The 24,393-nt window shown below is 43.8% G+C and overlaps 2 protein-coding genes and 1 long non-coding RNA gene across 4 annotated transcripts in view; 2 read left to right on the top strand and 1 right to left on the bottom strand.

The window, feature by feature from the left end:
• SELENOH (selenoprotein H) overlaps nucleotides 1-24,393 on the bottom strand; it is a 94,461-nt gene that overhangs the window by 35,417 nt on the left and 34,651 nt on the right. The gene's annotated exons all lie outside the window — the stretch shown is intronic.
• Nucleotides 1-24,393, top strand: part of LOC309567970 (polymeric immunoglobulin receptor-like) — a 31,326-nt gene that overhangs the window by 1,998 nt on the left and 4,935 nt on the right. Inside the window, exons 3-8 of the mRNA XM_082273524.1 lie at nucleotides 1,377-1,715; nucleotides 4,054-4,377; nucleotides 5,503-5,592; nucleotides 12,421-12,531; nucleotides 12,616-12,720; nucleotides 15,312-15,471. Of these exons, the coding sequence (XP_082129650.1) occupies nucleotides 1,377-1,715; nucleotides 4,054-4,377; nucleotides 5,503-5,592; nucleotides 12,421-12,531; nucleotides 12,616-12,720; nucleotides 15,312-15,471 (1,129 nt within the window). The remainder of the gene's footprint in view (nucleotides 1-1,376; nucleotides 1,716-4,053; nucleotides 4,378-5,502; nucleotides 5,593-12,420; nucleotides 12,532-12,615; nucleotides 12,721-15,311; nucleotides 15,472-24,393) is intronic.
• Nucleotides 6,517-9,699, top strand: LOC309567971. Of its 2 annotated transcripts, XR_014225978.1 has the most exons (4): nucleotides 6,517-6,623; nucleotides 9,166-9,267; nucleotides 9,349-9,453; nucleotides 9,621-9,699. It is a non-coding gene; the product is annotated as an uncharacterized lncRNA (long non-coding RNA). The 2 variants fall into 2 exon arrangements; XR_014225979.1 differs by having other exon boundaries at nucleotides 9,166-9,453.

The raw sequence follows: 24,393 nt of genomic DNA, 5'->3' as shown, positions 1-24,393 counted from the left end.
TCTTTTTCTCTTTTTCTCTTTTTCTCTTTTCTTCTTTTTCCTTTTTCTCTTTTCTCTTTTCTCTCTTTTTCTCTTTTTCTCTTTTTCTCTTTTTCTCTTTTTCTCTTTTCTCTTTCTTTTTTTTTTTTTTTTCTCTCATACCCCATATAGACTTTATCCGTTTGGTCATCGAACAGATCCAAATTGTCCTAGATGTGGAAACCCGAAAGGGGATATAATTCATATGTTCTGGAGATGTCCGAAGCTGTTCCAATACTGGGAGGGGTGAAGCGTATTATTGACCGAGAGTTTGGGACCTCCCATTCTGTTGGAGGCGAAATACTGCCTATTGGGATTGGAGGAATCCCAGCTGATATTCCAAATTCCCGTTCTGAGGTGTATGTTCCAAGCAAGGAAGTTGATTGCCTCCAGTGAGGAATGGATAAATAGTATAAATGTGGTTATTCTGAGAGAGAATCGGTTTATATAAAAAAAGGGCACTAAAGAAATTTGATAAGATGTGGAGACCTTGGTGGGAGGACAGAGGGATTATAATTATAAAACCCATTAACACAGAAGTATAGTTAATAAGTTAACAGTGACCTTTGTACCATTTATGGTTAATAGGGACCGAAAGTTGGATGAATGAGAATTTGGATTGTGTATGTAAAGAGGTGAAAGGATTGAGTAGAAAAATATCTCACTAGATATTTAGGGATCCTAAACTCACCGATACAAATATCACTGCTGGTGGGTAGGGGGTGATTACTTTTTTTTTTTATAAAAAAAAAAAAAAAAAATCTAGGATGGGAACAGGGGATGAGTGAAGAATGTGATGTTGTTTTTTAATCTTTGAGTTTCATGTTTTCTTGTTTCTTTTTTTTTTGTATAAATGGATGAAAAATTTTCAATAAAGAGATAAAGTAAAAAAAAAAAAAAGTTATTTATTCACATAAGTGGTACAAGATACCTTGTACCACTTAAGCGAATAAAGAACTTTACTTCATTGGATTCCGTGGTGGTGTGCGACCATTTTTCTTCTTTCGTGTGGCTAGAACAGCTTCCACTCTTGGAAAAATTTTGGAGGGTGTCTGTGGGAATTTGGTCCTATTTATGAGGTCAGGTACTGATGTTGGATGGGGAAGACCTGGATCCCCATCAGCATTCTAATTCATGCCAAAGAGTAGGGTTGAGGTCAGGGTTCTGTAAAGACCGCTCCACTTCCTCCATGCCAAACTGGTCAAACCATGTCTTTAGGGAGCTGGCCTTTCACACAGGAATACCCATTCATTGAGAGTTTAGAAGTCTACCTCTTAGGTTAGTTGTTTTATTATCGCTATTACTACTTCTAAATGTTGGAAACAATTATCAAAATTTAAGTTTTACAATCTTTCTAGGAAAAAAGGTCCCCTCCTCCTCTGAAATCTTCATTGGAAGACTCAGTGGTTCCCTCCTCATTCCTTGCCCGGCTCTCACGATGCCTCATAATGGGACCCTTTACTGGTGCAAAGTGACTAACACCATATCTTCAACATGTGACAACATCATCAACAGTACCGGGCAGGTGAACAGTCACTTTTGGGGAAGAGTCCTGATCCAAGAAGAAAGTAACAAAACCAGCTTCAACGTATTAGTGAATGATCTCCGAATTAGCGATTCTGGATTCTACCATTGTGGGGTGTATTTGCCCACCGAAGAACTGGATTGGAAGGACGTTCACATCCATATTCTAAATGGTAAGTCAGATACTCAAAATCTATTCTAGAGTCCTCAGTCCACTCGCAGACATCTTAGTTTGTATGAGAAGAGCAGATCGACTCATTTTAAATCTCTGAGGGACTCAGATCAGGTCACAGATGGTCTTTTGATGGTTTTGGTTGAGGAGAACATTTCCTAAGATCACAACCTCAATGGCTCATACCATTAACCCAATAGCACACATAGGCTAACGCTCCGATTTAAATTATCCACAAAGAAAACTACAATAGATTGTGTATTGCGCAACCAGGCCGCAGGATGTAGGCGCAAGAATTGTATAAGTGCCACATCCCACAGAATAGAAATTTGGAAAGGAGAAAAAGAATTGGACTTTACTGGCACTGGTAATTAAAATTATATATTTTATTGGAGAGTAGTATAAAATAATTGGACAAAAAGCCAAAGAAAAGCAGACAAACATACAATCTTAACCACTTTACCACCGGAGGATTTTCCTGCTAAAAGACCAGGGGTTTTTTTGCGATTTTTTTTTTTTTTTTTTTACTGCGTGACTTTAACGGACAATTGCGCGGTCGTGCGACGCTGTACCTAAACGAATTTCACGTCCTTTTTTTCCCACAAACAGAGCTTTCTTTTGGTGGTATTTGATCACCTGTGCGATTTTTTTTTTTTTTTTTTTTTTTTTTTTTTTTTTTTTTTTTTTTTTTTTTTGATCACGCGCTATAAACAAAAAAACAGCGTCAATTTTTGCAAAAACAACAATATTTTTCACTTTTTTTTTATATGAAATTCCCCCCAAAAAAAATGTAAAAATCAAAATTTTTTAACATTTTCGGCCAATTTGTTTTACGCTACCTATGTTTGGTAAAAAAAATCGCAAAAAGCGTATTTTGATTGGTTTGCGCAAAAGTTATCGCGTTTACTAACAAAGGGAAAGATTTTTGTCATTTTTGGTGTTTTTTTTTTTTTTTTTTTTTTAACGAGTAATGGCGGCGATCTGCGATTTTTTTTTTTTTTTTTTTTTTTTTTTTTTTTTTTTTTTTTTTTTTTTTTTTTTTTTTTATATATGCACTGTTACTGCAAAAATGACACTGGCAGGGAAGGGGTTAACAGTATTGGACAGGGAGGGGTTAAGTGTGTCCTAGGGGCGTGATTCTAACTGTAGTGGGACAGGTCTACTAGTGTAAAAACAAAGATCAACGGTTCTACATAGTAGAACTGTCTGATCTTCACTTTTACACAGGGAGAACTGACAGGCGGCTTGTTTACATAAGCCGCTCTGTCTTTCTCCCGCTGTACCGACTATCGTAGTGTGACCGGCGGACATCGGGTCCGCCAGTCACACTCCCGCACTCCTCCGTGAACGAGCCGAGGTGGGCGCGCGCCTCAGCGGGTGCGCGCCCGCCCGCTATTGGCTCTAGAAGGAGTGACAGGCGAGCGACGTAGACCTATGTCACTCTGCCTGGCCGGGGCCGACTGCTGCAGTAAATATACTGTGCGCAGTCGGAAACCGGTTAAAAAACAAGGCGTATAACCTCAAGTACATGTGCAAAATTAGTCACACATAATGTAGTATATATGAATCTCAAATGACAACAGTAGAATACATCACATATTTGATATGTTCAAAAGATGGTTGCAAGAAAAAATATATACAACCGCCTCTGAAATCCGTCTATATAGTATTGATGAACAGACGTTGAGTGTGTCCAGGTTGCCCTACATGTTTCGCTTATCACTGTAAGCTTCCTCTGGAGCTAGTGGTACATGAAACATCTGAATGAGAATCAGGTGATGAGTAGTTACAAGGTAGGTAATGTAACAAGTAACGAGGGGGTTTCTCTCTGAGACTGGAGTGTGCTGCCTATACACGCCCAAATGTTTTCAGGGCTGTATAGTGGTATTTTTGAGAGAGCCCAAAACGTATCTCCACATAACCAGGCATTATAATGCTGATGGAGGGCACAAAATGTAAAGCCTTACAAAGGGGGACCCCGAAGTCGGGATGCCAGAAAGGGCCCAATGGCTCCAAAACTAATGCAGCCAGGTATCTCAAAGCAGAGTCTCGTTCCAGTCCACAGTTATAACCCCCCCCCCCCCCCCCAGATGGGGAATGCCGCCATTGCCCATCCCCATCCGTCTATATCCATAACCCATCAAAAATATCTAGAGTTCCTGTTACATTAGTCTATAGGTCCATTTAGTTTAAAAGGTTTAGAATTGTTTGGAAATAAAGTATGTACTTATGCACTTCCTTACCTCTCTTTGGTGGGGGAGGGGACTGTGTGCACTGTAGGGGTTTATATTGGCAGCCGTTGTACAGAGGTTGGTGACATTGTAACTTTTTCTTTGTAGGGCCAACAAAGAGAAAGGTGTTCAGGCACGTGACGGCTGGCGAATCTCTCCAAGTGAAGTGCCAAGTTCCAAAAGACTTTGGCTCCAGCGTTCTGACGTATTGGTGTAGATGGAGCTCCACTGGGTGTCCACCTCTGGCAGACTCCAACGGATTCATTCATGAAGGCTTTAAAAGCCGAATAAGCCTAGTTTATGACAACTCCACCGCCAGGGCGTACACAGTCACCCTGAACCATTTAGAAGTGGGGGATTCTGGATCGTATTGGTGCGTCACCACCAATGGGTCGAAGGTGGAGTCCTCATCCATGGATGTCATTGTTTTAGGTAAGGATTTTACATGAACAACAAAAGCCTTGGTTTGGGGGCTCATCTGGGATTTATTCTCCATGGATTTTCTTCATTCTGCAACTATTCCTCGCACAGACGCCCATCAATGTACTGGATTTATGCATATTCGCGCCATCTATCAGTGCCACCCAATTATTGCCCATCAGTGCCACCCAATTATTGCCCATCAGTGCCACCCAATTATTGCCCATCAGTGCCACCCAATTATTGCCCATCAGTGCCACCCAATTGCCCATCAGTGCTGCCCATTATTGCCCATCAGTGCCACCAATTATTGCCCATCAGTGCTGCCCATTATTGCCCATCAGTGCCGCCTATCGGTGCTGTTTGTGTGCCCTTCAGAGTTGCCTGTCAGTGCCCATCAGTGCTGCATATTAGTGCCTCATCATCAGTGATCATCAGTGCCACCCCATAAGTGCCGCCTCATCATTGCCCATCAGTGCCGCGGCTGCCGCCTCATCATTGCCCATCAGTGCCGCCTATCAGTGCCCATCTGTACCGCCTATAAGTGCCCATCAGTGTGACCTATCAGTGCTACCCATGACTGCCCTTCAGTGCTACCTATGAGTGCCTATCAGTGCTGCATATTATTGCCACTTCATTAGTGCCACCTCATCAGTGCCCATCAGTGCCTTTCAGTGAAGGAGTGAACTTACTTATTTTACAAAATTTTGTAACTAACAAAAACTTTTTTTTTTTCAAAATTTTCTGTCTTTTTTTAAAAATTTTTTTTTTTTTTTATTTGTTTAACAAAAAGTAAAAAACCCAGTAGTCATTAAATACCTCCAAAGGAAAGCTCTATTTGTGGGGGGGGGGGGGGGGGAAATAATAAAAATGTTGTTAGTGTACAATGTTGCATGACCGCACAATTGTCATTACAAAATGCGACAGCGCTACAAGCTGAAAATTGCCCCGGACAGGAGGGGGAAGTGCCCAGGGGGTGGGGCGAAGTGCCCGAGCCCAAAGTGCCCGGTATTGAAGGGGTTCTAAACTCCAGAACGTCATATGACGTCCACCTAAGGAGAAGTGTTTATTTTTATTTAATTGATACAAAGCAATTTATTATCATTCGTTCTGATTTGCTTGCTTGATGTTACACAGCTACCACCACCAAAGTCTATCCCAGCTCCACCAGCAGCGCAGACTCAATCAGCATTGGGACGCATCCGACTGACCTGCACCCCATCACAGGTACAGTGCCTTGTTTTATAGAAAGCCATGATCTCCCTTCAAACCCAGGATGATAACACCATCTTTGTTCAGGTGTCATTCAGATGCAGCCCAATCCGGGATGGTGAAATCAGAAGTCGAAGCAGATATAAAAGTCTCAAATCTATGCCACTCTGTATTCTATATATATATATGTGTAATATAATGTGTGTGTGTGTGTGTAGTATATGTTTCCATACACCACCAGAGTACTTGAATTTGACCTGGCGTCAGCCTCTTGCAGTCCCTATACAGCAGAGCTCAGACTAGGAGGAGGGAGAAGCAGCACAAGGAGCTAATCACTTTGATGTGCAAATAGCATGCTGATAGAAAGAGAGAGCAGAGTGACAGAGATGAGCTCATCAGAATGCGGCTTCTCCTGTCACTGTCCAGTCAGAGGCTGGGTTGGGGACAAGACCTGTAAGTGTTTCTGAACTGCAGCAGAGACAAGTTAGGTCTCCTGCCCTGCTAAACAAGGCTGTGCTAGGTGGCAGAGCTGTGTAAATCTAAGGACTGGATGAGCAGAAATGCATATCCTTTGAAAGGCGAAGTAGTTCCCATATATGTATTTTCCAGCTTTATTGTACCTCCAGTGAGCAGGCCCCTTGCTCATTGATTACCTTAAATATTTGATGGTAGAAGGAATCAATGCTTTATATTAATGTCCTCTGAACTGACAATTTTCATTCATGGATTCCACACCTTTGCAGAGATTAGTACAATCCAAGACACCAGTACAACCAGTGTGGGGGCATTTACCATCTCCCCAATCTATAGCTACACCAGCTCCACCTCCCTTTCCTCCGGGGTCACCCTGCAAGGTCAGTAAGTAAACAATCATTTGCACAATTTGGAGGAATTCACTCTTCTTGTATATTGATGATTATTATTGCCTCTGCTCTGTGCAGATACTACTGCGGTGCTGTACTCAGAATCCTCCAGCAGAGGGCAGGCCAGCACAGAATTCAGCACGGTGCCCTCTAACCCTGTAACCTCTACAGACAGCAGACCAGGTTGGTTGGGTCATAGCATAAGCTGTAACATTTGCTTGTTATTAATTTGGCTTGTATTACCAGTTGGCATGGACTCTTAATGGGACCCCACACTCATTTCTAGTGCAATCTCTAAAACAAAAGGTTTTGGATAATCAATTTCCAAATTTTTTCAGAGATTAGTACAATCCAGGACAGCAGTAAAGCATGGTGACCCTCTAAGCAGTCCAGGCAGCAGACAAGGTTGGTGGGGTCATAGTATAAGCTTTCATTTTTGCTTATAGATCGATCTCATGGCCGGCCCTACCATGGGTCCCGGTGGGTCCGTGGGACCCAGGCGGAACTTTAAGAGGGGCGGCAATAGGGGCCCAGTGCCCAAGGACCTAAGGTTCCCTCTCTCTAGCGTGCAGTGTCATCCTTGCATCATGCTCCTCTCTGCTCCCCAGCCCAGCCCTGCTCCCAGCAGTGCAAATTGTACGCTGGTGGGCGGGGGATGGAGCAACTCTCCCGGTCCCGGAACAGCACAGGCTTCAATAGCAGGAGAACCCATCACCAATGCAGCGCTGCTGTCACGGCATGTTGCATCACTGAGCCGGAATCAGAGTGTAATTGGTCGGTGGCGGTGAAGAGGAAGGGGGAGCTTTCGTGGTGCTGCACAATTCATATACCTGTGAGCTGAGATGATGTTTTTGGGCATGTCTCTTTGCTGGATTGGGCGTGCTTCTTTGCAGGAGGGGGCGTGCTTCTTTGCAGGAGGGGGGCGTGCTTCTTCTTTGCAGGAGGGGGGCGTGCTGCTTCTTTGCAGGAGGGGGCGTGCTGCTTCTTTGCAGGAGGGGGGCGTGCTGCTTCTTTGCAGGAGGGGGGCGTGCTGCTTCTTTGCAGGAGGGGGCGTGCTGCTTCTTTGCAGGAGGGGGCGTGCTGCTTCTTTGCAGGAGGGGGCGTGCTGCTTCTTTGCAGGAGGGGGCGTGCTGCTTCTTTGCAGGAGGGGGCGTGCTTCTTCTTTGCAGGAGGGGGCGTGCTTCTTCTTTGCAGGAGGGGGCGTGCTTCTTCTTTGCAGGAGGGGGCGTGCTTCTTCTCTGCAGGAGGGGGCGTGCTTCTTCTCTGCAGGAGGGGGCGTGCTTCTCTGCAGGAGGGGGCGTGCTTCTCTGCAGGAGGGGGCGTGCTTCTCTGCAGGAGGGGGCGTGCTTCTCTGCAGGAGGGTCAATGATACTAACAAAGAAAAGCCGCTCAGGTGAGGCGAGGCATTCCGGTGCGAGTCAGATCCGTCATCCAATTACTTCACAGCCAAAAAGAGAAATTGACCGCACTCAGGAATTGATGAAATCGAAGTGTTTTAATTCCTCATCAAGAATAAATACAGACAGTGCATCACAGGAACATGCAACAGGTTGACGCGTTTCACAATACTCAAGATCACTTACTCATAACCACACAGGAGGGGGGCATGCTTCTCTGCAGGAGGGGGCATGCTTCTCTGCAGGAGGGGGCATGCGTCTCTTCAGGAGGGGGCATGCTTCTCTGCAGGAGGGTCAATGATACTAACAAAGAAAAGCCGCTCAGGTGAGGCAAGGCATTCCAGTGCGAGTCGGATCCGTCATCCAATTACTTCACAGCCAAAAGGAGAAATTGACCGCACTCAGGAATTCATGAAATCCAAGTGTTTTAATTCCTCATCAAGAATAAATACAGACAGTGCATCACAGGAACATGCAACAGGTTGACGCGTTTCACGATACTCAAGATTGCTTACTCATAACCACACAGGAGGGGGGCATGCTTCTTTGCAGGAGGGGGGCATGCTTCTTTGCAGGAGGGGGGCATGCTTCTTTGCAGGAGGGGGGCATGCTTCTTTGCAGGAGGGGGAATGCTCCTTTGCAGGAGGGGGCATGCTTCTTTGCAGGAGGGGGCATGCCACTTTGGGCAGCATTTCATTCTTGGACCCAGGCAGCACAATGTCTTGGGCCAGCCCTGGTCAATCTATTTTATCTAATGGGGAGCAAGTACAGATCATGGGGCCCCATAGCATAATTTTGATGGGACCCCCCCAGTTACCTCTCCCTCTGGCACCCGGCAGTGTCAGTAACAATAGTGTGATTGAACATAAAAAAAGTATGCCTAAATCAAGAACAAGGTAGGTAGGGAGCAGTCAGCACACTACTAGAAACCAATAATTATTTTATTTTGCAGAATTACACATTTCCGCTGTCTTTTCAATTTTTAGCTGTTGAGAACTTCTGAGATTTGTTACCTTCAGGATTTTATTGGAGTTAATTTCAAACAGCTGACCGGGATGATCAAAAGCTCTGAAGGCAACAAATCTACTTAAATATGGGGAGGAGGGGTAACAAGAAAGATCTGTGAGATTCCAAAGTCTCCCCCCTGTGTGTCTGACTTCAGCTCTTCTAGACTGGAAACTTCACAGGAATCCAACTAAAATCACCAAAGTCATTGGGTGGAATGACCCTTAGAATATTTCAAGTAAAATGTATCAAAAATGTTTAATTTTTTTCTGTGCTGTCAGCCGCCAGCAGGTTCTGGATAACCAATTTCCAAACTTTTGCAGAGATTAGTACAATCCAGGCCAGCAGTACAGGCAGTGTGACCGTCTCACCGATCTATAGGTACAGCAGCTCTGCTCCCCCTTCTTCCTGGGTCACCCTGCAAGGTCAGTGAGTTAATATTTTGCACAATAAGGAGATATTAGAGCTTCACGTCAAATGACATTTATTGCCTCTGCTCTGTGCAGATACTACTGCAGTGCTGTACTCAGAATCCTCCAGCAGAGGGCAGGCCAGCACAGAATTCAGCATTGTGCCCTCTAACCCTGTAACCTCTACAGACAGCAGACAAGGTTGGTGAGGACAAAGCATAAGCTTTAACACTTACTTGTTATTATTTACACTTGTATTACCAGTTGGCATGGACTGGACTCTATATTGGACCCCACAATCATTTGTGGTGCAAGCTTTAAAACTTGCATCAGCAGGTTCTGGATAACCAATTTCCAAACTTTTGTAGAGATTCATACAATCCAGGCCAGCAGTACAGGCAGTGTGACCGTCTCGCCAATCTATAGGTACAGCAGCTCTGCTCCCCCTTCTTCCCGGGTCACCCTGCAAGGTCAGTGAGTTCATATTTTGCACAATAAGGATATCTTAGAGCTTCAAATAATATTTATTGCCTCTGCTCTGTGCAGATACTACTGCAGTGCTGTACTCAGAATCCTCCAGCAGAGGGCAGGCCAGCACAGAATTCCGCACGGTGTCCTCTAACCCTGTAACCTATGCAGACCACAGACAAGGTTGGTGGGGTCATAGTATAAGCTGTAACACTTGCTTGTTATTATTTAGATTGGTATTACCAGTTGGCATGGACTCTAATTTGGACCTCACAATAATTCTTGGTTCAAGCTTTAAAACTTGCATTATTGGGCTCTGGAAAATCAGTTTCCAAACTTTTTTTTAGCAGGTTTTGGATAACCAATTTCCAAACTTTTGTAGAGATTCATACAATCCAGGCCAGCAGTACAGGCAGTGTGACCGTCTCACCGATCTATAGGTACAGCAGCTCTGCTCCCCCTTCTTCCTGGGTCACCCTGCAAGGTCAGTGAGTTCATATTTTGCACAATAAGGAGATATTAGAGCTTCACGCCAAATGACATTTATTGCCTCTGCTCTGTGCAGATACTACTGCAGTGCTGTACTCAGAATCCTCCAGCAGAGGGCAGGCCAGCACAGAATTCAGCACGGTGTCCTCATACCCTGTAACCTCTACAGACAGCAGACAAGGTTGGTGGGGTCATAAGATAAGCTTTAATTTTTGGCTTGAAGATCGATCTGTTTTATCTAATGGGGGGTAAGTACAGATCATGGGGCCCCATATCATAATTTTAATGGGGGCCCCCCCAGCGACCTTTCTCTGTGGCACCCGGCAGTGTCATAGTGGGAACAATAGCGTTATTGAGCTTAACAAAAAGTATGCCTAAATCAAGGACAAGGTTGTCCTCTACAGACAACAGATACGGTTGGTGGGGGTCATAGTATAAGCCAATGATGGCGAACCTTGGCACCCCAGATGTTTTGGAACTACATTTCCCATGATGCTCAACTACGCTGCAGAGTACAGGAGCATCATGGGAAATGTAGTCCAAAACATCTGTGGTGCCAAGGTTCGCCATCATTGGCATACACTTGTTGTAGTTCTGTATTATCTGGACTTGTACTATTAGCAGGCAGGGACTCTACAATGAAATTTCGCAGTACACAGCACATCCCTGTCTGGCAGGGCAGGAGACCTGATTTTTCTCTGCTGCAGTTCACTAACACGTTTGGGTCTTCTTGTCCCTCCCCAAGCCGGTGACCGGACCATGAAAGGAGACACAGCAAACAGATGAGCTCATCTCTCTGTTTCCACCTATCCGCATGCTCCTTGTTAGCATATGAGCCTCTACAGAACAACTGATTGGCTCCCAGCGCTGATTTTTGTTCTCCCAGTCTGAGCTCTGCTGTACATGGGTTTCAAACAAGATGAGGAGGTTATAGGCGCAGAGGCTTGGTCATGATACCTAATATGCAAGAAATGTAGTTATAAGTCCATAGCAAGTCCAAAAATGTCCAGAGTTTAGCAGACTCTGGATCAGTGGCGGCCGTCCATTGGGGGCACAGGGGTGCCGCCCCCCTATCAATGTGTCCGGCCCCCTAATCTACATGCAGGACGCATGGATTCCAATAGGGGATTTTTTTTCTTTTTAAGCATGTGATTGGAGCCAGAGACTCTAATAGGCTTAAAAAAAGGATGGGCAGAGCCCTGAGCCCACCCAGTTGTGTGACAATAGCGAATGAATATTCACTATTATCACACTGATTAACCTCCCAGCCAATCAGGAAGTGGGTCGTGACTTGTGAGACCCCATTCCTGATTGGCTAAAAAGAGAAGTGATTTTACTGGCTATTGGCCAGGAAGAGGGAGGGGACATACGGCCGGCGGAGACTCGCAGCCGCTTGGGGAAGGTAAGGATGCTGGCTGTCCGGCTGGGCAGCCAGCCGGCCGTCTGTCCCGGGAGGGGGGTGGTAGATTTGATTGCCGACCGCCACTGCTCTGGATATACACAGAGGAAAACAATCGCAGGGAAGCGCCTCTAAGTGCTGTAATAAACCCCACAAGAGGGCTACTTATAAAATATAGGTAAAAAAACAGGCGCTGTGCATTACTTAGGGTGGTCTTGGTAGGCTTTGAAGTGCATACAGCAAGCGTTAGCGCATGATCCCCATAAATGCTTCTACGGGTTCTGATTGAATTATCATTGGCTCACTTGTGATTGCGGCACGCAGAACCATCACACCTCATTGTGAACAACCTGCAGATTCTGTAAGCTCACAGAGGTCCAGACAGCTGCGCTCTGAAAATTCCCATCGTTATTGAGTCATAAAAGCAACTTGTCACAGCAACAAATCACTGTGTGGCATGATAAAAATGTATGCATTTCATGCTTCATCAGCACCTGATGAAGCACCAATGTAGTGTGAAATGCGTAGACTGATTAACTGCTGATGTAGCATGAAATGCATAGACTTATCATGCCCCCCACAGTATTTTGTTGCTGGGACATGTTGTTGTTTTTTATGACTCAATAATGTTGGGTATTTCTCAGAATGCAGCTGTCTGGACCTTGGTGCGCTTACATGTTTCAGCGTGACAAGCTGCGCTTGCACCCGTATGTGAATTGTGTGCAGGATTGTGATGGTGGGAGGACCTGGAGCTGCACCATATGATAGAAAACCTGCAGATTCTGTTTATTCTATTTTTTAAACTGTTGCAGAGCTCAGTACAGTCCAAGGCATCCGTACTACAAACAATGATGGGGCATTCACCATCTCACCGGCCTATAACTACACTCAATCCATTCCTCCTTCTAATGTCTCCATGCAAGGTTAGTGACCTAATCCTATTTTACACATCACTGTCATATCAACGCTTTATATGACATTTTGTGTTTTTTCTCAATGCTGTGTAGACAGCTCTGCAGTGCAGTACTCAACATCCTCCAGCAGTGGGCAGCCCAGCATAGAATTCAGTACGATGCCCTCTAACCATGTAAGGAGCACAGACAGCACACAAGGTGGGTGATATTGACATCATCATAATAATGTTAATAATACAAACTCGATAGATGGATATATAAATAAAATGTAGCATAAACTATATATATATATATATATATATATATATATATATATATATATATATATATATATATATATATATATATATATATTATATTATAAGGTGTTTATTGTATCACAAATTGGGGAAATCCATATGTACTGGAATATCAATTATTTTTGTTTTCTTTACAACTTTTGTATTACCATATATTTCCAAAGTAATATTTCTGATGTTGGTTTTTGTATCTCTTCTGAAATACTCAATAAAAATGTTTGTAAATAAAAACATTATAATATAACTATGTAGTTTATGCTACATTTTATTGTTATATCTCTCTATCCCATAATATCTATGTATCGAGAGAGAGAGAGAGAGAGAGATTTTTATATCTATCTATATATCTCTATCTCTATCGATAGATAGATAGAGAGATAGATAGAGAGATAGATAGAGAGATATATATATATATATTATACAGTGTGTGTGTGTGTATATGTATGTATGTATGTATATATATATATATATATATATATAGAGATATATCTCTGTCTCTCTCTCATGTTAAAACATTATATTGTAACTTAGTGTATGACTATGATGACAGTATAGAAATACCTATAAATACACACAATTTATGCGGTAATAATTACATTATAATGTTTTAACATTAGTTCACATACTTATTTTTATACACACATACTGTATATATTATACAGTGAGGAAAATAATGATTTGATCCCTGCAGATTGTGTAAGTTTGCCCACTTACAAAGAAATGGCGGGTGTATAATTTTTATCATGGGTGTATTTTATATGATAGAGACAGAATATTATTCAAAAATCCAGAAAAAAAAAAAAAACACTTGCTACAAATGTTAAAAATTGAGCTGCAGTTCAGTGAGTAAAATAAGTATTTAATCCACAAGCAAAACAGGACATAGTAGTTGGTGGAAGAACCCTTGTTGGAAGCACAGAGGTCAGATGTTTCTTCGTCCCCTCCCCCACAGTCACACACTATTATTATTATACATTTATATATCTCTGACATATACCGCAGTGCTGTACAGAGATCACTGAGCCAATCACATCAGTCTCTGTACCAGAGGAGCTTACACTCTAATGTCCCCTCCCCCACAGTCACATCACTCTCTGTACCAGAGGAGCTTACACTCTAGAGACTGATGTGACTGTGGGGGAGGTGACATTAGAGTGTAAGCTCCTCTGGTACAGAGTCTGATGGGATTGGCTCAGTGATCTCTGTACAGCACTGCGGTATATGTCAGAGCTATATAAATGTATAATAATAATAGTGTGTGACTGTGGGGGAGGGGACATTAGAGTGCAAGCTCCTCTGGAACAGAGACTGATGTGACTGTGGGGGGAACATTAGAGTGTAAGCTCCTCTGGTACAGAGACTGATGTGACTGTGGGGGAGGGGACATTAGAGTGTAAGCTCCTCTGGTACAGAGACTGATGTGACTGTGGGGGAGGGGACAGTAGAGTGTAAGCTCCTCTGGTACAGAGACTGATGTGACTGTGGGGGAGGGGACAGTAGAGTGTAAGCTCCTCTGGTACAGAGACTTATACATGCTGTGGTATATGTCAGAGCTATGTACTCGCTCCAGCAATAGTTGCACATCATTGCTTGTGACCAGTTTCCTGATATTGACAATGATGGACCGTGCATGCTCAGTGTGTGATGACTCAGCCGCCGGTAGTCTCCACCAGGTGGGGAGGGGGGGGGGGGTGTGACTGGGTGATAGAAAAGTGTCACCATCACTCCATTTAGAATGCAAATAGGGACATTTATTTGTCACAAAACAATGCTGTAATGTTTTGTAACCAATAATTGTCCCTATTTGCATTTGAAATGGTGTGATGGGGACACTTTTTTGGACGTTTTTGATGGCACCATCCATAATTTTCTGATTTTTAGCACTCGTCATCATGGAAATTTATGGCTGTAAAAAGTCCACTGGATCTTGCGGATTGCACTGTGGTAGAGAAAATGAACATTGCAGTGCCTTGAAAAAGTATTCACACCCCTTGAAAAATGAATTGGTCATAACCATCACCCATCCCAACCAGATTCTCAGCCATTGCAACAACCTTGGTTGGGAGGAATCTACCGTTAAGGGATAGGACTATTGTTGCTGACTGCTGGAGGGTTTATTGATGATGGCTTCTGGGAGATATATTGTTCCTGGGGGGTGGGGGTTATTTTATTGTTGAGGGATCTGGTGTTACTGGGAGGTCTTTTGTTGCTGGCTGCAGCGGATCTATTTTACTGCTTTTCTATCATTAAAAAATTCTATACAAATTGCTTGGCACCACAAAATGAAGCTTGGTTCTGTATTCTCTGAAAGGGGCAGTATTGGGATGTGGGTAGAGGGGTGGAACTAAGGTACAGTAGTCGGATGTTGGTAGGGGAAAGAGAGAGGGGGTGACTCGGAAGGGGAAGGAAGGGGGGGTACCACCTATTTTGAGAAAAAAAAGCCCTGCATGTAAATAACATTACGCCCTTCATTTTTATATTCTTCCATAGCTACGAACCCTTCCAGAAGCAGCAGGACGCAAACAACTCCCAAATCCAGAGCACCATCAACTTTGGGGCCCCAACACGTATCGGGAACCACACAATGGACAGGAAATTCTACGCTTTATAGTCAGCCGGTTTCAGGAAAAAATGAAAGCAGGAATGAAAGGTTAGACAATGACTATAATACAATGTAAATATTTATATGTATAGTGTGTATGTATGTATGTATGTATGTATGTATGTATATATGTGTGTGTGTGTGTGTGTGTGTGTGTGTGTGTGTGTGTATATGTATATGTGTGTGTGTGTGTGTGTGTATATGTGTATATATATATATATATATTGTGACAGGAAGTCAGGTAAATCTGGGAATGTAGTCACTGAGAGGAGACACATTCCCACCTGCTTTGAAAGTTCACTGATACTATAGGGTGTTGGCTGCAGAGAGAGCCAGCAGGAAGTTGAAAACCATTCAGCTGTTCAGAATGAGGAGATCAAGGACTCTATAATTTGTCCAGAGAAAATCTATTGAGTGCTGCCTCCTGTCGCTGTGTGAGCTGGGAAGAGGAGGACAGACATATGTGTACCTCCCGACGCCGTGTGGGCATGGGAGAAGGACTGCTGCCGCCTGTCGCCGTGTGGGCTGGGAGAGGGGGACAGTCGGATGTGTGCCTCCCGACAAGCTGGTGAGCATGGGAGAAGACCCCCTAAAGCGATGTGAAGCTAAGGAGGGTAACCACGAGTGAAGACGTCTCAGAGGTGAGAAGACAAAGTGTTCCATGTGAAGAGTGTGAAGAGTAAAGGGACCTGTTAAATGAACTGTGTTCAATGTGAAGAATCTGAAGAGTAAAGGATCCTGTTATAAATGAACATGTGCTGTGTGAAAGAAAACAAAGGGACATGTTCAATGGACAATGTTTGTGCTGTGTGAAAAGCAAACAAATGGACATTTGAGTGTCTGCTGTAGGATCAGCAGTGTCGGCCCAACAGTAGGTTGGAAAGACTTCTTAGGTAGGTTCCAGCGTGAGAAGGTAGCCGCCCACAGAGGCAAGGATTTATTTTGTCTTTTATTTTATTTTGGCTGTTTTGATGCTTGCAATTGTGTTAAGTAAATTGCATGAATAAATCAGTCTTGTTTTCAACCTCTAATCGGCTATCTCTCTGTGAAAACGCACCCCCAAAGGGGTCATCCACGCCTACCACCGAGCTAATCCCTTACATATGGTGGAGGTATGCAGTGGGCAGAAGCAGCAAGATCCCTGCAAGGAAGTGCAAATGTTTGATGAACTTTGTCTGGTGCATGAGATTGCACAATCTATGTGTGCAGGAGAGAAGATCCTGACAGAAAAAAAAAAAAAAAAAAAAAAAAAGTGTTTTAAAGAGACAGGGGTCTCAAAATTTTTTGATGAACTTTGTTGTGTCTGGTGCAAGTGACTGCACAAACTGTGTGCGCAGGAAAAGAGATCCTGCAAGAGAGGGAAAAACTACATGTGTTGAAGAGACAGTGGTCTGAAAATTGTTTGCTGGACTGTGAAAAATTTGTTTGTGGAGTTATTGAAGATGGGGCGGTCCAAACGCCTGAAAAATGCAAAGATAGATGAAATGAGAGACCGGATTCTTTGGATGGAGGGGATGTTGCCGTCTGAACCAGCCCCATCCATGCCTAAAGAGAGTCTACTAAAGAGGAAGGTTGTTGTCCCTAGCAACACTGATGAAACTGCTATGGAGACGCAGTGTGCTCAGATGAAAAGTAAACTCAAAATGGAGGAGATGTTGAAACATCTGATTATATCAAATGCAGCACAACAGCAGGCAAATGCAGCTCAACAGCAGGCAAATGCGGATTTTCAGCGGAGCTTTGCAGCTCAGCAAAAGGCTCACCAAGAGAGCATGGCAGGCTGGAAACAGAGACGCCAGCAGCCAATGGAGGCCATCGGTTTGGAGGAAACCGAGTATGTGTGCAGGGCTGAATTGGATGCCTTGCAACGGAAAATGGAAGAAAAGGAACAAGCCTTGGAATTGCTTAAAATGGAGCATAGAAACTTGCAGGAAATGAATGAACTACTCAAGTCTCATGTGTTACAGTGGGAAGAATCCACTGCTCTTCTTTTGGTCGAGTTGCAAAAACGCAGAGAGACTATAATGGAGAAAGATACCATCCTCATGGAAAAGGAAAGTGAAATTCAGACTTTGCAGAAGCAAAGTATGGCTGATATGTTGGAGTTGCGTAATCAGCTGGAAAAAAGTCTTCAGTGTTTGGAAGTTACAAAAATAGACCTGCAGGAGTCGCAGGAACAGAATGTTGCTCTGAAAGCGACATTGTCTCTCAGCGACAAAGAGAAAAGTGAAAGAGAGGCTAAATTACTGAGTACTGTGTATGAGCTCACTACTTTAAGCAATGTGGTAAATGAATGGCGTGCGGACTGTGAAAGTTGGAAAGGGGAAGCCCAACGTGTCCAGCAGCAGTTAAAGGAGAAAGAAGCCTGTGTGGCAGAATTACATTCTTATTCCCAGATGCTAGCCAATGAGGTGAAGGCTCTTATGCAGGGAAAAGAAGATTGTGAACATAAGAGGGAAAAAGTAGAGGCACAGCTTCTGGAATCGCAAGTCAAGGTGTCAGAAGGTGACCGATTGTGTGCTAAGCTGTCAGAGAAGGCAAACCGACTGCAGGTTGAGTTGGACAATGTTACAAATCAGCTTTCTCAAGCAGACAGCAAATCTAGAGAAATTGCGGAAGATTTTTCTATCTTGGAATCGCAGCTGCAAGACACGCAGGAACTCTTACAGGAAGAGAGGTGTCAAAGGCTGAGTTTTAGCACAAAGCTCAAACAAATGGAAGATGAGAAAAATGGCTTCCTGGAACAATTAAAAGAGGAGGCGGAAGCAAAGAAAAACCTATCAGAGCAAGTCGCAACATTGCAAGCTCAGATAGCGGATATGAAAAAACGCATGGAAGAAAGCGTTGGTTCATTACAGTGTGTTGAAGATGTGAAAAAGAAGTTTGATCAGATGCTTGGTGAAGAGAAGACTGTGTCTGCAAAATATGCAGAAGAACGCGCCCGTGCAGAAACGGAGGTGCGTGATAACGAGAGCAAAGCCCTGTTCTTGGCTCGCTCTTTGGAGGAAGCTCTAGAGTGTAAGGCTGAACTAGAAAGTGTTAACAAACAGCTGCGTACAGAAATGGAAGAATTGGTCAGCTCCAAGGATGATGTTGTGAAAAGCGTTCAGGAGCTAGAAAAGTCTAAGCGAGCCTTAGAACAGCAAGTAGAAGAGATGAAGATTCCGTTGCAGGAACTGGAAGAGGAATTCCAGGCAACAGAGGATCTGTCCCAAAGAGGGGATAGTGTGCCTGATGCAGTTTTTAAAAGGATCAGTGTTTTGGGGTCTGTCCTGAGTGAGCCTCAGAAATGTGATGACATGTGGCTTGAATCACCCCTTTGGAATAAACCGTTCCTTCAAAAACTTCAAGCATTGGAAAATGTATCATTAGAGCTTCAGCAAACAAAGGAGCTGAGTAAGAAATGTGATGATTTCTCAGTTCAGGCTGAAAACCTAGTGGGGAAAACTAAGGCTGTTGGTGAAAACGTGAAGCAAATGAATAAGTGCCTTTCAGGGAGTGTTTCCAAAATGGAACTGGTGAAAGACGGGTGGCAGAAGTTTGATCGTGATCTTGAGATGCATTCCATGTGGAATTCAGATAGAGAAAAAGAACTAGGTGACCTTGAGCGGTCAAATAGTTCAGCAGAAAGTGCATTGAAGAAACCTGTAAAAGAATGTGTTGCAGTTCCATGCTTCTTCACTGATGCAGAGAGGAGGTCTATAATGGATACCACCCAGATCGCTGGGTTCAACTGTGTTGTTGCCTTTAACCCCTATGTTGGTGGAAGGAAAGTTGATGATGTTCTGGTTGGCTACTTCTGTGAAGAGTTTGGCAAGAAATATAAACTGAATATCAAATCAAATAGTAGGCCTTTACTGCGACTCGCTCAGGAGGGCGAAAAGTTTAAGAAGTTGATGAGTGCAAATGCTTCTGATCTGCCTATGAATATGAAATGTTTGGTGAATGATATTGATATCTCTGGGAAAAGGAACAGGGGTCACTTTGAAGAAATGTGTGACAGCCTGTTGTCTCAATTGGAAAATCCTCTGCACAGCATCTTAGAGCAAGCAAAGCTCAAGAAGGAAGATCATTCCCTTTTACAACAAAAAGTCAATGATTGTGTACAGATGTATGGAGAGGCAACTCAAGTCACAGAGGGATGTCAAGAGTCCCTACTTGGAACAAAGCTTAGTGAAGCAAAGGTTCTCAAAGTTTTGTGGAAAACATTTATGGATTGCAGAGAGAGGCGTCTTAAGAATGTTGAAGACATTAAGACTAGCCCAATTGAGTTGCCTATGGATCACGGTCCTCCATGGTGGATTGGACAGACGGTTATGAGGGACAAGCTGTCTGACATTTATGAGAAAGCTGTCAATGAAGATGACAGAAACGAGAAGGAGCAAAATGATGCCAAAAATGCAGTTGAAGAATGTGTATATGAGATGAGAGACAAACTGTGTGGCAGTTATGAGAAATCTGTCAATGAAGATGACAAAACAGTTTCATCCGGAAGCTTGAGGATAATAGGAGGCTTATCAGTGAGTCAGCAGTGCCTGACACATGCGTGCCTGGAAATATGTGTCCCAACCCTAGGGTTGAAACAAGAGGGGGGGGTATGTGACAGGAAGTCAGGTAAATCTGGGAATGTAGTCACTGAGAGGAGACACATTCCCACCTGCTTTGAAAGTTCACTGATACTATAGGGTGTTGGCTGCAGAGAGAGCCAGCAGGAAGTTGAAAACCATTCAGCTGTTCAGAATGAGGAGATCAAGGACTCTATAATTTGTCCAGAGAAAATCTATTGAGTGCTGCCTCCTGTCGCTGTGTGAGCTGGGAAGAGGAGGACAGACATATGTGTACCTCCCGACGCCGTGTGGGCATGGGAGAAGGACTGCTGCCGCCTGTCGCCGTGTGGGCTGGGAGAGGGGGACAGTCGGATGTGTGCCTCCCGACAAGCTGGTGAGCATGGGAGAAGACCCCCTAAAGCGATGTGAAGCTAAGGAGGGTAACCACGAGTGAAGACGTCTCAGAGGTGAGAAGACAAAGTGTTCCATGTGAAGAATCTGAAGAGTAAAGGATCCTGTTATAAATGAACATGTGCTGTGTGAAAGAAAACAAAGGGACATGTTCAATGGACAATGTTTGTGCTGTGTGAAAAGCAAACAAATGGACATTTGAGTGTCTGCTGTAGGATCAGCAGTGTCGGCCCAACAGTAGGTTGGAAAGACTTCTTAGGTAGGTTCCAGCGTGAGAAGGTAGCCGCCCACAGAGGCAAGGATTTATTTTGTCTTTTATTTTATTTTGGCTGTTTTGATGCTTGCAATTGTGTTAAGTAAATTGCATGAATAAATCAGTCTTGTTTTCAACCTCTAATCGGCTATCTCTCTGTGAAAACGCACCCCCAAAGGGGTCATCCACGCCTACCACCGAGCTAATCCCTTACAATATATACACACACACACACACACACACACACACACACACACACACACACACACACACACACACACACAGCTTTGAAAAAGTATTCATACCCCTTGAAATTTTCCACATCATGTTACTACCAAAAACATAAATCAATTTTATGTGATAGACCGACACAAAGTGGCACATTATTGTGAAGTCTTAGAAAAATGATACAAATAAATCTGTGAAAAGTGTGGCTGCATTTGTATTCACCCCCCAGAGTCAATACTTTGTAGAACCGCCTTTTCCTGCAATTACAGCTGCAAGTCTTTTTGGGGAGGTCTCTACCAGCTTTGCACATCTAGAGAGGAACATTTTTGCCCATTCTTCTTTGCAAAATATCTCAAGCTCTGTCAGATTGGAATGAGAGCGTCTGTGAGCAGCAATTTTCTAGTCTTGGCACAGATTCTCAATGTGATTTAGGTCTGGACTGTGACTGGGCCATTCTAACACATGAATATGCTGTGATCTAAACCATTCCATTGTAGCTCTGGCTGGATGTTTCGGGTCGTTGTCCTGCTGGAAGGTGAACCTCCGCCCCAGTCTCAAGTCTTTTGCAGACTCTTAACAGGTTTTCCTCTAAGATTGTCCTGTATTTGGCTCCATCCATCTTCCCATCAACTCTGACCGGCTTCCCTGTCCCTGCTGAAGAAAAGCATCCCCACATCATGATGCTGCCACCACCATGTTTCACAGTGGGGATGGTGTGTTCAGGGTGATGTGCAGTTTTAGTTTTCTGCCACACCTAGTGTTTTGCTTTTAGGCCAAAAAGTAGAATTTTGGTCTCATCTCAGCAGAGCTCCTTCTTCCACATGTTTGCTGTGTCCCCCACATGGCTTCTCCCAAACTGCAAACAGGACTTCTTATGGCTTTCTTTCGCCAATGTCTTTCTTCTTCTCACTCTTCCATAAAGGGCAGATTTGTGGAGCGCACGACTAATAGTTGTCCTGTGGACAGATTCTCCCACCTGAGCTGTGGATCTCTGCAGCTCCTCCAGAGTTCCCATGGGCCTCTTGGCTGCTTCTCTGATGAATGCTCTCCTTGCCCGGCCGGTCAGTTTAGGTGGACGGCCATGTCTTGGTAGGGTTGCAGTTGTGCCGCACTCTTTCCATTTTCCCATGATGGATTGAACAGCGCTCTGTGAGACTCTGTAACCTAAAACTTCTCCAACTTTATCCCTGACCTGTCTGGTGTGTTCCTTGGCCTTCAGGATGCTGTTTGTTTACTAAGGTTCTCTAACAAACCTCTGAGAATTCACAGAACAGCTGTATTTGATCTGAGATTAAATCACACACAGGTTAACTCTATTTACTAATTAGGGGACTTCTGAAGGCAATTGGTTCCACTAGATTTTAGTTGGGGGTATCCGAGTAAAGGGGGGTGAATACAAATGCACGCCACATATTTATTTGTAAAACATTTTGAAAATCATTTTATCATTTTTCTTCCACGTCACAATTATGTGCCACTTTGTGTCGGTCTATCACATAAAATCCCAATAAAATACATTTACCTTTTTGGTTGTAACCTGACAAAATGTGGAAAATTTCAAGGGGTGTGAATACTTTTTCAAGGCACTGCAAGATATGCTAAAATTAGACATTTATCTGTATGAAATATATAAGAAACACCTAAATGGCTGTATAGTGTTCCTCAGCTCTGTCTGAGGTCAGTAAGCACAACCAAGGTAACAAAGATTCCCTGTCTATGAACTTTGTAGGATATGGTTGTTGCAATGGCTGAGAATCTGGTTGGGATGGGTGATGGCCATTACCAATTCATTAAGGGGTTTCGTTTTCAATAGTCAAGGAAGGGATAGCCTCATGGTGGAGAGCCTTTGTTACCCATTTACACCACTCATTTGGTCAGTGAAGTCCCAATGCATGTACAAGGCAAAAAGCCTTCTCTATTTTCAAACCGGGACTGGGTGAGTGAAAAGGAAAGCGCCAAAAGCAGGATGTATATAAAGTCCAGACTCAATTTCTTTGAGACTCTTATGTCATAAGAACCCAATGCATTTCAGAGGTTTTAACAGTCCCACATCACTAGGGCTTTGTACTTGGTGTGATACTGCAGAGTAATTATAGGAAATCTGGAGCACCGTCAACTTTGGGGCCCCAACATGTATCAGGAACCACACAATGGACTAGAAATTCTACGCTCAGCAAAAAATAAAAGCAGAAATTAAAAGTTAGACATTGACTATATACTGTTTATACACTATATTACCAAAAGTATTGTGACGCCTGCCTTTACACGAACATGAACTTCAAAGGCATCCCAGTCTTAGTCCGTAGGGTTCAATATCTGTTAGGCCTGCTAGAGACGCCAACCGCCCCTCTGGTTTCATGACCAGTAGTCTTGTTATCCCGGTATCAGGTGGAGGAGCGGATAGGGTCCTGCAGCCGAAATATAGGGACCACAAATAAAAAATGTGCAACAAGCAAACTCAGGGAACAACAAACCTGTAAATGACTCATGGTTAGCAGTAGTAGGTCAGAAGCCAGACCCCAATGGAGTGAAGTCCAGAACAGAGATCGGGAGTGAGCCGAGTTGAACACAGGAAACCGTGCAATCCAAAAGGGGTGATTTGGAGAGTGGTCAAGAGCGAGCTGAGTTCAAAAACCAGAGTTGGTACAATCCAACGGGGTGATCCGAAGACTGGTCGGGGAAGCAAAGGTCCGCAACTAGAATAGAACATAACGGCAGACAAAACGGGAAGCAAAACCTATCCTAAGGTGCCATCAGGAAGTGGAAGAGGATATTTATAGGTCATAAGATCAGGTAACTGACTACAGCTGGACACTGGGTGGAGCAAGAGTCCCCGACCAAAAGGTAGAAGATAATGAGAAGCTTGCCCAGAATTGGAATCACCCAGTGGCCCAGGCAGTAGGGAGATGACCCAGAACACATCCAATCACCAGATCGACTCGTGACAATATTGAGTTGGCCCACCCTTTTGCAACTATAACAAGGTCCATAAAGACATGGATTAATGAGTTTGAGATGGAGGGACTTGACTGGTCTGCACAGAGTCCTGACCTCAACCTGATAGAACATCTTTTGGGATTAATTAGAGAGGAGACTGTGAGCCATGTCTTCTTGTCCAACATCAGTGCCCAACCTCGCAAATGCGCTTCTGGAAGAATGGTCAAACATTCCCATAGACACTCCTAAACCTTGTGGACGGCCTTCCCAGAAAAGTTGAAGCTGTTATAGCAGCAAATGGTGGGCAAACTCAATATTGAAAGGTTTAAGACTGGGATGCCATTAAAGTTTATGTGCGTGTAAAGGCAGGCTTCCAATACTTTTGGTAATATAGTGTATATAGAAGGAAGCTATTACAATTGTGTCCCATTTTGGTTAAATTATCCATAAGACTAATCCACGCGTTTCAGGGGTCTTCCCACCCTTCCTCAGGGCTATGATAAAAATGTATATTTAATAAATAAGTCTCCATTTGTACAATGTCCTGGGGCCTGCAGCCTAGATAGAGCCCCTTTCCTAATGACCTGGGTTGCA

The sequence above is a fragment of the Pelophylax lessonae genome, assembly GCF_965119305.1.
Source record: "Pelophylax lessonae genome assembly, chromosome: 12".
Lineage (NCBI taxonomy): Eukaryota > Metazoa > Chordata > Amphibia > Anura > Ranidae > Pelophylax > Pelophylax lessonae.
The sequence above is the reverse complement of the archived record's forward strand: the minus strand, read 5'-3'. Positions and strand labels throughout refer to the sequence as shown.